The 13,757-nt window shown below is 25.5% G+C and overlaps 1 protein-coding gene across 1 annotated transcript in view; it reads left to right on the top strand.

The window, feature by feature from the left end:
- Window positions 1-13,757, top strand: part of LOC145291232 (acid phosphatase type 7-like) — an 82,049-nt gene that overhangs the window by 64,249 nt on the left and 4,043 nt on the right. Inside the window, exons 9-11 of the mRNA XM_080136829.1 lie at window positions 5,094-5,222; window positions 7,462-7,533; window positions 8,486-8,623. Coding sequence (XP_079992955.1) covers window positions 5,094-5,222; window positions 7,462-7,533; window positions 8,486-8,623 — 339 coding nt within the window. The remainder of the gene's footprint in view (window positions 1-5,093; window positions 5,223-7,461; window positions 7,534-8,485; window positions 8,624-13,757) is intronic.

The raw sequence follows: 13,757 nt of genomic DNA, 5'->3' as shown, positions 1-13,757 counted from the left end.
TATTTGTTTGATATTATTTATTTATTATTTGTTTAATATTATTTATTTATTATTTGTTTGATATTATTTATTTATTATTTGTTTAATATTATTTATTTATTATTTGTTTGATATTATTTATTTATTATTTGTTTGATATTATTTATTTATTATTTGTTTGATATTATTTATTTATTATTTGTTTAATATTATTTATTTATTATTTGTTTGATATTATTTATTTATTATTTGTTTAATATTATTTATTTATTATTTGTTTGATATTATTTATTTATTATTTGTTTGATATTATTTATTTATTATTTGTTTAATATTATTTATTTATTATTTGTTTGATATTATTTATTTATTATTTGTTTAATATTATTTATTTATTATTTGTTTAATATTATTTATTTATTATTTGTTTGATATTATTTATTTATTATTTGTTTGATATTATTTATTTATTATTTGTTTAATATTATTTATTTATTATTTGTTTAATATTATTTATTTATTATTTGTTTGATATTATTTATTTATTATTTGTTTAATATTATTTATTTATTATTTGTTTGATATTATTTATTTATTATTTGTTTAATATTATTTATTTATTATTTGTTTAATATTATTTATTTATTATTTGTTTGATATTATTTATTTATTATTTGTTTAATATTATTTATTTATTATTTGTTTGATATTATTTATTTATTATTTGTTTAATATTATTTATTTATTATTTGTTTGATATTATTTATTTATTATTTGTTTGATATTATTTATTTATTATTTGTTTAATATTATTTATTTATTATTTGTTTGATATTATTTATTTATTATTTGTTTGATATTATTTATTTATTATTTGTTTGATATTATTTATTTATTATTTGTTTGATATTATTTATTTATTATTTGTTTAATATTATTTATTTATTATTTGTTTAATATTATTTATTTATTATTTGTTTGATATTATTTATTTATTATTTGTTTGATATTATTTATTTATTATTTGTTTGATATTATTTATTTATTATTTGTTTGATATTATTTATTTATTATTTGGTTGATATTATTTATTCGACGTTGTGAACATTGAAGTCTCCACATACATGAATGTTAGCTGAAGGATAAGTAGAAAGGACTTGGTCAATTTTCTCAGATATGCTTTGAAAGATAGTAACTCCGCTGTTGTGGGGGCGATAGAGAGTAAATATAAATGCAGTAGTGTGAGCTAAAGCAACCCGGAAGCACATTATTTATTTATTATTTGTTTGATATTATTTATTTATTATTTGTTTGATATTATTTATTTATTATTTGTTTAATATTATTTATTTATTATTTGTTTGATATTATTTATTTATTATTTGTTTGATATTATTTATTTATTATTTGTTTAATATTATTTATTTATTATTTGTTTGATATTATTTATTATTTGTTTGATATTATTTATTTATTATCTGTTTGATATTATTTATTTATTATTTGTTTAATATTATTTATTTATTATTTGTTTGATATTATTTATTTATTTGTTTGATATTATTTATTTATTATTTGTTTGATATTATTTATTTATTATTTGTTTGATATTATTTATTTATTATTTGTTTGATATTATTTATTTATTATTTGTTTGATATTATTTATTTATTATTTGTTTGATATTATTTATTATTTGTTTAATATTATTTATTTATTATTTGTTTGATATTGTTTATTTATTATTTGTTTCATATTATTTATTTATTATTTGTTTGATATTATTTATTTATTATTTGTTTAATATTATTTATTTATTATTTGTTTGATATTATTTATTTATTATTTGTTTAATATTATTTATTTATTATTTGTTTGATATTATTTATTTATTATTTGTTTGATATTATTTATTTATTATTTGTTTAATATTATTTATTTATTATTTGTTTGATATTATTTATTTATTATTTGTTTAATATTATTTATTTATTATTTGTTTGATATTATTTATTTATTATTTGTTTGATATTATTTATTTATTATTTGTTTAATATTATTTATTTATTATTTGTTTGATATTATTTATTTATTATTTGTTTAATATTATTTATTTATTATTTGTTTGATATTATTTATTATTTGTTTGATATTATTTATTTATTATTTGTTTGATATTATTTATTTATTATTTGTTTGATATTATTTATTTATTATTTGTTTGATATTATTTATTTATTATTTGTTTGATATTATTTATTTATTATTTGTTTGATATTATTTATTTATTATTTGTTTGATATTATTTATTATTTGTTTGATATTATTTATTTATTATTTGTTTGATATTATTTATTTATTTGTTTGATATTATTTATTTATTATTTGTTTGATATTATTTATTTATTATTTGTTTGATATTATTTATTTATTATTTGTTTGATATTATTTATTTATTATTTGTTTGATATTATTTATTATTTGTTTGATATTATTTATTTATTATTTGTTTGATATTATTTATTTATTATTTGTTTGATATTATTTATTTATTATTTGTTTGATATTATTTATTTATTATTTGTTTGATATTATTTATTTATTATTTGTTTGATATTATTTATTTATTATTTGTTTGATATTATTTATTTATTATTTGTTTGATATTATTTATTTATTATTTGTTTGATATTATTTATTATTTGTTTAATATTATTTATTTATTATTTGTTTGATATTGTTTATTTATTATTTGTTTGATATTATTTATTTATTATTTGTTTGATATTATTTATTTATTATTTGTTTAATATTATTTATTTATTATTTGTTTGATATTATTTATTTATTATTTGTTTAATATTATTTATTTATTATTTGTTTGATATTATTTATTTATTATTTGTTTGATATTATTTATTTATTATTTGTTTAATATTATTTATTTATTATTTGTTTGATATTATTTATTTATTATTTGTTTGATATTATTTATTTATTATTTGTTTGATATTATTTATTTATTATTTGTTTAATATTATTTATTTATTATTTGTTTGATATTATTTATTTATTATTTGTTTAATATTATTTATTTATTATTTGTTTGATATTATTTATTTATTATTTGTTTGATATTATTTATTTATTATTTGTTTGATATTATTTATTTATTATTTGTTTGATATTATTTATTTATTATTTGTTTAATATTATTTATTTATTATTTGTTTGATATTATTTATTTATTATTTGTTTAATATTATTTATTTATTATTTGTTTGATATTATTTATTTATTATTTGTTTGATATTATTTATTTATTATTTGTTTGATATTATTTATTTATTATTTGTTTAATATTATTTATTTATTATTTGTTTGATATTATTTATTTATTATTTGTTTGATATTATTTATTTATTATTTGTTTGATATTATTTATTTATTATTTGTTTAATATTATTTATTTATTATTTGTTTAATATTATTTATTTATTATTTGTTTGATATTATTTATTTATTATTTGTTTGATATTATTTATTTATTATTTGTTTGATATTATTTATTTATTATTTGTTTGATATTATTTATTTATTATTTGTTTAATATTATTTATTTATTATTTGTTTAATATTATTTATTTATTATTTGTTTGATATTATTTATTTATTATTTGTTTAATATTATTTATTTATTATTTGTTTAATATTATTTATTTATTATTTGTTTGATATTATTTATTTATTATTTGTTTGATATTATTTATTTATTATTTGGTTGATATTATTTATTCGACGTTGTGAACATTGAAGTCTCCACATACATGAATGTTAGCTGAAGGATAAGTAGAAAGGACTTGGTCAATTTTCTCAGATATGCTTTGAAAGATAGTAACTCCGCTGTTGTGGGGGCGATAGAGAGTAAATATAAATGCAGTAGTGTGAGCTAAAGCAACCCGGAAGCACATTATTTATTTATTATTTGTTTGATATTATTTATTTATTATTTGTTTGATATTATTTATTTATTATTTGTTTAATATTATTTATTTATTATTTGTTTGATATTATTTATTTATTATTTGTTTGATATTATTTATTTATTATTTGTTTAATATTATTTATTTATTATTTGTTTGATATTATTTATTATTTGTTTGATATTATTTATTTATTATCTGTTTGATATTATTTATTTATTATTTGTTTAATATTATTTATTTATTATTTGTTTGATATTATTTATTTATTTGTTTGATATTATTTATTTATTATTTGTTTGATATTATTTATTTATTATTTGTTTGATATTATTTATTTATTATTTGTTTTATATTATTTATTTATTATTTGTTTAATATTATTTATTTATTATTTGTTTGATATTATTTATTTATTATTTGTTTGATATTATTTATTTATTATTTGTTTGATATTATTTATTTATTATTTGTTTGATATTATTTATTTATTATTTGTTTGATATTATTTATTTATTATTTGTTTGATATTATTTATTTATTTGTTTGATATTATTTATTTATTATTTGTTTGATATTATTTATTTATTATTTGTTTGATATTATTTATTTATTATTTGTTTAATATTATTTATTTATTATTTGTTTGATATTATTTATTTATTATTTGTTTGATATTATTATTTTATTATTTGTTTAATATTATTTATTTGTTTAATATTATTATGTTATGATTGTTTTATTATTCATTCACTAGGAGTTTCCACACAGGCTATCATCAAAGAATTCTCTTTGAGAACAACTTGTGATGCTCCATGGAGTTTGAGTGACAACAAGTCTCCCCAGATTTCCAGTACTCTCCACCTCTTTCGATACTGTTTGCAAATATTTGCGTTATCGCAACAACCGTTTACTATTAATTTCTCATTGGTAGCAGTCATTATTCTTCACTGTAATTTGAGTGGCAATAAGTCTCCCTAGGGTCCCAGTCCTCTTCCGTTCGAGGCATGATTAGTGCTTTCGCTCCTCTTCTTTTCATCCTCCTTAAACCTTATTATTTTATTATTATTTTATTATTATTTGTTTAATATTTTTAATTAGTAATATTGCTTTTCGTTTGTGTTTTTACAGATTCGTACCGGTATACCATGGATCCACACATTTGGTCTTGAAGATCTCTTCTACAAATATGGTGTCGACTTGTGTTTTTGGGCTCATGAACATTCATATGAAAGACTGTTTCCTATTTATAACAAAAAGGTAAACACTTTTTTTTTTCTCTCCATTTCAATTACAATTCCTCTTGTTATGCTTTCGCTGCGGCCGATTGTCCAAAATGCGCTTTTCAATCTGTATAATTGTTAAATCTACTTTTGTTACTGGTCCAAGATATATACACTCTGACAGCAAGTAAAACAGAACACAGTTGATCTATAATAATATTTTGTTTTTATTTTACACCGACAAATCAGCTTCTGATTATAAGCTATTAGCTTGGGTGCCCGGCGTTGCCCGGGTGTTTGGAGGTGTTTGTTGGGCCCCCCAAAAAAGTAATCTCCTCTTTTCGATTGACTAGCCTTAATTTAAACCTTCGTTACTTCCAGTTTGGCGATGGATGCAACAGCAAAGATGCTACGTTTTTTGTTTCACGTTCTTTTCCTCCTTCGCGGTACAGGTTTGAGCCTGCCTACTACCACTTTTTTTTTTTTGCCCCACACACACCTAACACCCGAGCAATGCCAGGCTAGTATAGTTAGTAAGTTAAAAAATGTATATGGCGATTAAGCTAATACAAATTACTAACTAGCTCTACCTACGTATTGAGCACTTTTGAAGTAAATAAAGTTTACGCATAAATCTATACTTTCGTATATTAATTTTATGTGAGTAAATTAAATAATTATATATATATATATATATATATATATTATATGGTAGCCAAGTGTTGGTTGTAAACACTACACAACAGATTTTCATGATTCAATTCTTTTATTGTTCTTACAATTAAATAACACTGTGTGAACATGGTATTAAATTAATAAATAACACTGTGTGAACATGGTATTAAATTAATAAATAACACTGTGTGAACATGGTATTAAATTAATAAATAACACTGTGTGAACATGGTATTAAATTAATAAATAGCACTGTGTGAACATGGTATTAAATTAATAAATAGCACTGTGTGAACATGGTATTAAATTAATAGATAAAAAAAAAGGAGGCATTACTTTTGGAATTGCTCTTGTACAAATTTTATTAGATCAGATTTTTCATTTAACTCTAGAACTGTCATAGCAATCGTATCATTTGGATTCTTTGGACTACTGTCCAGCTGATGTAACCTCCGACCTTCTTCAGGTGTATCTTGTCGCACTCGGGAATCTTTCTGCTGAACTCTGGCATCGTCACACAGTGGATAAAGGACTTGGTAAAATTCAGTTGTAAAAGTTACACTCTTCTGGAGGTTGAAGGTTCGATCCTCAATGCGGGAGATACTCAAAAATACAATTGTGTATTATTTAGAACTTCTACCCAGTCATGGCTGACAGAAGAAGAACAATCTATCCTCGTGGATTAAACGGTTACGTTTGTAGTAATCGCTACATACGGCTGGAACAAATTTTAGGCAGGAACATTCCATAGCAGTCACTGTTTCAACGCCCATGTTGCAATTTTCCCATCTGTACTCATTGAATAAAGGAACTATGTTGCGTTCTACATGCAGTGATACAGCAAATAGGCTAGAATGTTCGAGAACAATTTGAATTAATATTTTTCTAACACGTAAATGTTATTTTATATCAATATAGCAATCTTGAGTTCTTTGTCAAGTGTTGTTGCTTTTCGGAGTTATGTCTTTATTTTTATGTGTGTGAAGATGTGATTTAATGGAAGTCTTCTGTAAATCGGAGATCTCGTTAAGTTTACTTTTAACGGTCCTGCAGACTTTCTACTACTTTCGACTTCTAGAAATTCCTGCACCTGCAACCTCGGTTTTAAAAATTGATAGACCCCGATCATGAATTGGGTATCCTACCAAACCAGACATCCCAACACGTTCAAAGTTCTCTGCAAAGTCTAGAGTTTGACGGGTCTTTGGAACTCCCTTCCGGGATTCTGCTTTCCCAACTGCACTGATATGCAGAAGTTCAAGTGTAATGTTAACAAACATCTTTCTACTCTTCTCCCTTCATAATGACCCCGCTAATTAATTCTCTAATAGTAGCCCCCTACTTCAAAGTGGCATTGTGCCTTGTTTGGGGTGAAAATTGAATAAAAAAAAAAAAAAAAAAAAAAAAGAAAGATTCCTCAGTTTGACAAGACACACCTGAAGAAGGTCAAGGTTGCATTGACTGAAACATGAAAATTTCACTCAAGATGAGAGAACAGTAGTCTGAAGAATCAAAATAATACAAATTATCGATTCTCATATAAAAAAATCAGAACAGTCATTGTTTTTTTTTGTTTTTTTTATTTATTTTTTTTTTTCCAGATGTATAATGGAAGCAAAGTGGAACCATACACCAATCCTAAAGCTCCGGTCCATATCACGACAGGATCAGCTGTAAGTCCAGTATTCATTTTATGGCAAAAAATCTCAATTTAAGAACAATAATTATACATGATGCAACTTCCTGTTTCAACCTAGTAGTTGTACAAGTATCGATTCTGATTCTACTTAAATTTCTAAATATAGAGTTGTTTCGTGAGAGGGGGAACAGATTACCACAAAAACCCATGTAAAATGTGTATATATTTTTGTAAATGTAAAAATATATATAGCAGTGGGTAGGGGCTTTACCCAGGCGTGAAATACGCTTAAATATGATATTTTAATTTATTCAGATTTCGTATATATTATTATAGACTCGTGATTTCAAAAGTAAAGAGTATTTGGTTGCCATCAGTTAGAATCGAAACCAAAACATTCGAAGTTGGTGATGTTACAACTGTATCAACGTGGCACGCATACAACTGATTAAAAATTTAAAATAAACTAAGATGAATGTACAAAATGTATAAAGTTTTTTCAATTTTGACCCATTTTTGATCCCTTAAAAACTATTTTAACTGGCTTAATTGGACCATGAAAAAACGGTTAATAAAAAATCCAATCATTTGAGGCCTTAGCGCCACTCTGCAGCTTTTAGTTTCGGAGGAGATAGTTTTAAAACATGGAGACAGCCAGACATACAGCCTTTTATATATCAGATTTATAGATTTCAAGTTTTACTGGTAGTGTGAAATTTATAAATGTCAATCATTTCATCATTAACACGAGCCGTGGAAATGAAAGTCTTAACGGAAAAACAAAGAAATAAAAATGATAAAAAGAATCATTTTGTGTATCGAATAACAAGCAAAACATTTTCTGATTTCGATACACAAAAAAGTTTTGAGATTTCTGATTAATCGTCCCAACGCTAATATATACATCACTCTGAGTGCAATAAATACCTCATAAATATGCTCATATAATATTTTCAAGTTTTGTTTTTTGTTTTGCTTTCTTGTAGGGCTGTCAGGAGAGACATGATGCTTTCAAAAATAAAAGTGCCGAGTGGTCAGCATTCCGAAGTTTAGATTACGGCTACACACGAATGACAATTTATAACGAGTCTCACATTCAACTTCAGCAAGTGTCCGATGATAAGGTAAGATGATTGCTGACATTTTATTCTGAAGTAGTTCAGAACCAGGGAGGCGGCGTTTTGCATACCAACTCGAGGATTCATCTTTGTTGACAGATCATAATCACTTAGAATATACGAGTTCATAAACGTACCTTATTCACGCGTCGATCACAATCGTAAGCAAGTAGTTTGAATTCGCCTTGTGTCATCTGTTCATCTATGACTGCGGGTACCTGCAATTAATGTATCACACCAGCATGAAGAATGAAGAAATCGATTTGAAGAAAGAACCTTTATTGATGGTGCGGTTTATATTCTGCCAGTGGTGGTGGTGGTGGGATGGGGGCGCATTTCTGGGCTACAGACTGTGGTTTTAATTATCATCAATGTTCGGATATTCTCAGCACATTGTGTCACCTCCAAGCTTTCACACGACTCGCCCCTTCTGCCTTCCCTGTTTCCAACCAGATGACATCACGCCCACTATGCACGTCAAGATGACAGAAAAAAGGGTTAAATTCACACTTGTAATTCCGGTTCGAAAATCACCTGGTCAGATTTTTGCTTTGTTGTTCTTGTTTTTAGGTTGATAGTCATATCACTGTTGTTTCATAACTTATGTAATACTAGTGAGAGTACCTGGCATTGCTCGGGTGTTTGAAGGTGTAAAAGAAAAATAAGTTTTGCTAGGTAGGCTCGAACCCGAACCCTTGAGGTTAATAGGCTGAGGACTTACTGCCACACTACGATGGCAGAGAACTGAGAATGTGTGAAATGAAATCATTAACAAGTGATGTGACAGGTGCGTGTTTAATGAGGTCAAACATCACGCCAGAGGGAATGAAACGCACTTAACGTTTATAAACACACTAGCGGGGCTACTCGGCGTTGCTCGGGATAGTATAAACAATGAGAAAATTGAATTTGGTTTTGTAATATATTTGTTATTCTTATGAGAGAGGAATTTTGTATGTTTATGTATCATTTGTTATTTCGAACAAAAGAATATTTTACCTACATAAGACGGGTATTACACATATGAAATAATTGTATCTTACCTAAGGTAGGTCATTTATAGCATGTATATGAAAGGACGGGTAATATACAACACATTTATCTCATCAAATCCCAAGCGATGCCAGGTATTTTACTAATATATATTCTCGCTTATTTCATTCAATCCCGGGAAACGCTGGGTGTTTTGCTAGTATATATCTCAATCAATCTCATTAAATCCTGGGTGACGCAAGGTATTCTGTTAGTATATATTTCAATCAATCTAATTCAATCCAAGGCAACGCCAAGTATTCTGCTAGTATATATTTGCATTTATCTCATTACATCCCAGGCGACCTTGTATTCTGCTTGCATACATTTGCATGTATCTCATTGAATCCAGGGTGACTCCGGGTAATCTGTAAGTATATATGTGGACGTATCTCGTTAAATCCCATAATTCTTGGATTGTTACAAATATCGACAATTTAACCCACATTATCGCTCACCTGTCTAAAATAATAACTTTAAGACATTGTCTTGGCTGGTTTTTCATTACAAACACATCATCCAAATAATTCACATTTCATCATTTTTTATAATTTTTGGATATGTTACTAATTTCAACAACCATGTCACATGAGTTAACTTACATAATCACTGCCACTCTTACTAAAATAATAACTTCCATACATTGTCTGGTCTGTCTACTTCATTACAAATACACCAATCAAATAACTCACATTTCACCATTTTTCTTTATTTTTGGATATGTTGCTAATTTCAAACGTCATTTTTTCTGAGTTCAATCACATAATCCCTCTCCTCTTACTAAAATAATACCTTTGAGACATTTCTAAGCTGTTTATTTCATTACAAACACATCAATAAAGTACCTCACATTTCATCATTTTTTATAATTTTTGGATATGTTATGAATTTCGACAATCAAATTTAATGAGTGCGCACATCTAATCACCCAATTCTTACTAAAATCATGAATTTGCTACATTGACTGGGCTGTTTATTTCATTATAAACACACCAATCAAATAACTAAAACTTCAGTTTTCATAATTCTTGGATATGTTACTAATTTCGACAATCATGTTTCATGAGTTAATCCACATTATCGCCACCTCCTATCACTAAAATAATAACTTTCAGACATTGTATGGCTGTTTTTTTCATTACAAACACACCTATCAAGTTACTCACATTTGACCATTTTTCATAATTCTTGGATATGTTACTAATTTCGACAATTATTTTTAATGAAGTAACCGAAATAATCGCTCCCCTCTTTAACCGACACGATCCCTTTCCTCTTACAAAAAATAACAACTTTGATACATCTTCTAGCCTGTCTATTTCATTACGAACACACCAATCAGATAACTCACATTTAATTATTTTTCATAATTCTTGGATATGTTACTAATTTTGATTTTGACAATCATTGTTTATGATTTAACCCACATAATCGACCCCCTCTTACTAAAATACTAACTTTGAGACAATATCTGGTCTGTTTATTTCATTATAAACACACCAATCAAATAACTTACATTTAATAACTATTCATAATTCTTGGATATGTTACTAATTTCGACAATTATTTTTCATGATTTAACCCACATGACCCCCTCTCCTCTTGCTAAAATAATAACTTTGAGACATTGTCTCTGGTTATTTCATGATAAACACACCAATCAGATAACTCACATTTTATCATTTTTCATAATTCTTGGATATGTTACTAATTTCGACAATCATTTTCGATGATTTAACACACATAATCGCCCCTCTCTTACTAAAATAACAACCATGCGACATTGTCTAGGGTGTCTATTTCATTACAAACATACACATCAAATAACTAACATTTCATCATTTTTCATAATTCTTGGATATGTTACTAATTTCTACAATCATTTTTAATGATTTAACCCACATAATCGACCCCCTCTTAATAAAATATTAACTTTAAGGCTATATCTGGGCTGTTCATTTCATTATAAAAACACCAATCCAATAACTTACATTTAATTACTTTTCATAATTCTTGGATATGTTACTAATTTCGACAATCGTTTTTTTATAATTTAACGACATAATATCCTTTCCTTTTGCTAAAATAATTACCTTGTAACATTGTCTGGCATGTTATTTCATTATAAACACACCAAAAAATAACTCACATTTCATCATTTTTCATAATTCTTGGATATGTTACTAATTTGGACAATAATTTTTCATGATTTTATGACATAATCGCACCATCTTCCTATATGGGGTATTCTGTTAGCACAAATATCCACCTATCTGATCCGATCCCAGGTATTCTCCTAGGAAACATCCCATCTATTACATCCAATCCCAGGCAACATCGGGTATTTTGCTAGTACATATATCCACCTTTCTTATACAATCCCCGGCAATGCTGGGTATTATGCTAGTACAAATATCCAGCTATGAAGCCATATCCAAGAGCGTTCACTGGCATAATATTACATTGATTGCTTATTAATCTAATGGTATTTGAAAATGAAACTACATCCAAGGGAGACCACTTGCGTAATCTAATGGTAGTCGACAATAAAGCTACATCCAATGAAGGTCACTCGCATATTATAACAATGATTGTATATACATTTAATGGAATTCGACAATGAAGCTACACCAAAGGGAGGTCACTTGCATATTGTAACAATGATTGTATATTATTATAATGTAATTTGACAATGTAGCTACATCCAAGGGAGGTAACTTACATATTATGACAATGATTGTATATTAATCCAATGGTATTCCACAACGCAGCTACATCCAAGGAGATCATGGTAGTCGACAATGAAGTTACATCAAAAGGAGGTCACTCGCATGTTATAACAATGATTGTATATTAAGCTAAATGAAATTCGACAATGAAGCTACAATCAAACGAGGTCACACGCATATTATAACAATGATTGTATATTATTCTAAAGGTATTCGACAATGAAGCTACATCCAAGGGAGGTAACTTACATATTATAACAATGATTGTATATTAATCTAATGGTATTCGACAACAAAGCTACATCCAAGGGAGGTCACTGCATATTATAACAATGATTGTATATTAATCTAATGGTATTCGAGAATGAAGCTACATCAAAAGTAGATCACTTGCCTATTATGACAATAATTGTATATTAATATAATGGAATTCTAGAATGAAGCTACACTCAATGGAGGTCACTTACATATTATGACAATAATTGTATATTAATCTAATGGTATTCGACAATGAAGCTACATCCAAGGGAGGTCACTTGCATATTATGAGAATGATTGGATATTAATCTAATGGTATTCCACAACGAAGCTAGATCCAAGGGAGGTCACTTACATATTATGGCAATGATTGTATATTATTCTAATGATAATCAACAATGAAGCTTCACCCAAGGGAGGTCACTTACATATTATGACAATAATTGTATATTAATTTAATGGAATTCGACAATGTAGCTACATCCAAGGGAAGTAACTTACATATCATAACAATTATTTTATATTAATCCAATGGTATTCCACAACGAAGCTACATCCAAGGGAGGTCACTTACATATTATGACAATGATTGTATATTAATCTATTGAAATTTGACAATGAAGCCACATCCAAGGGAGGTCATTTGCATATAATAACAATGATTGTATATTAATTTAATGGAATTCGACAATGAAGCTACATCCAAGGGAGATCACTTGCATATTATAACAATGATTGTATATTAATCTAAATGAATTCGACAATGAAGCTTCACCCAAGGCAGGTCACTTGCATATTATAACAATGATTGTATATTAATCTAATGGAATTCAACAATGAAGCTACACTCAAGGGAGGTCACTTATGAAGCTTCATCCAATGGAGGTCTCTTGCATATTATAACAATGATTGTATATTAATCTAATGGGATCTTATAATGAAGCTACATCCAAGGGAGGTCACTGGCATATTATAACATATATACTGCACAAGCACCTTCTAAATTTTTCAAATCTGACATATACTGCACAAGCACCTCCAAAATTGTCAAATCGGGCCTATAATACACAAGCACCTTCAAAATTGTCAAATTGGACCTATACTGCACAAGCACCTTCTAA

The sequence above is a fragment of the Euprymna scolopes genome, chromosome 12 (genome assembly GCF_053919585.1).
Source record: "Euprymna scolopes isolate OS-2025 chromosome 12, ASM5391958v1, whole genome shotgun sequence".
NCBI lineage: Eukaryota > Metazoa > Mollusca > Cephalopoda > Sepiida > Sepiolidae > Euprymna > Euprymna scolopes.
This window is presented reverse-complemented; position numbering and strand designations above follow the sequence as displayed.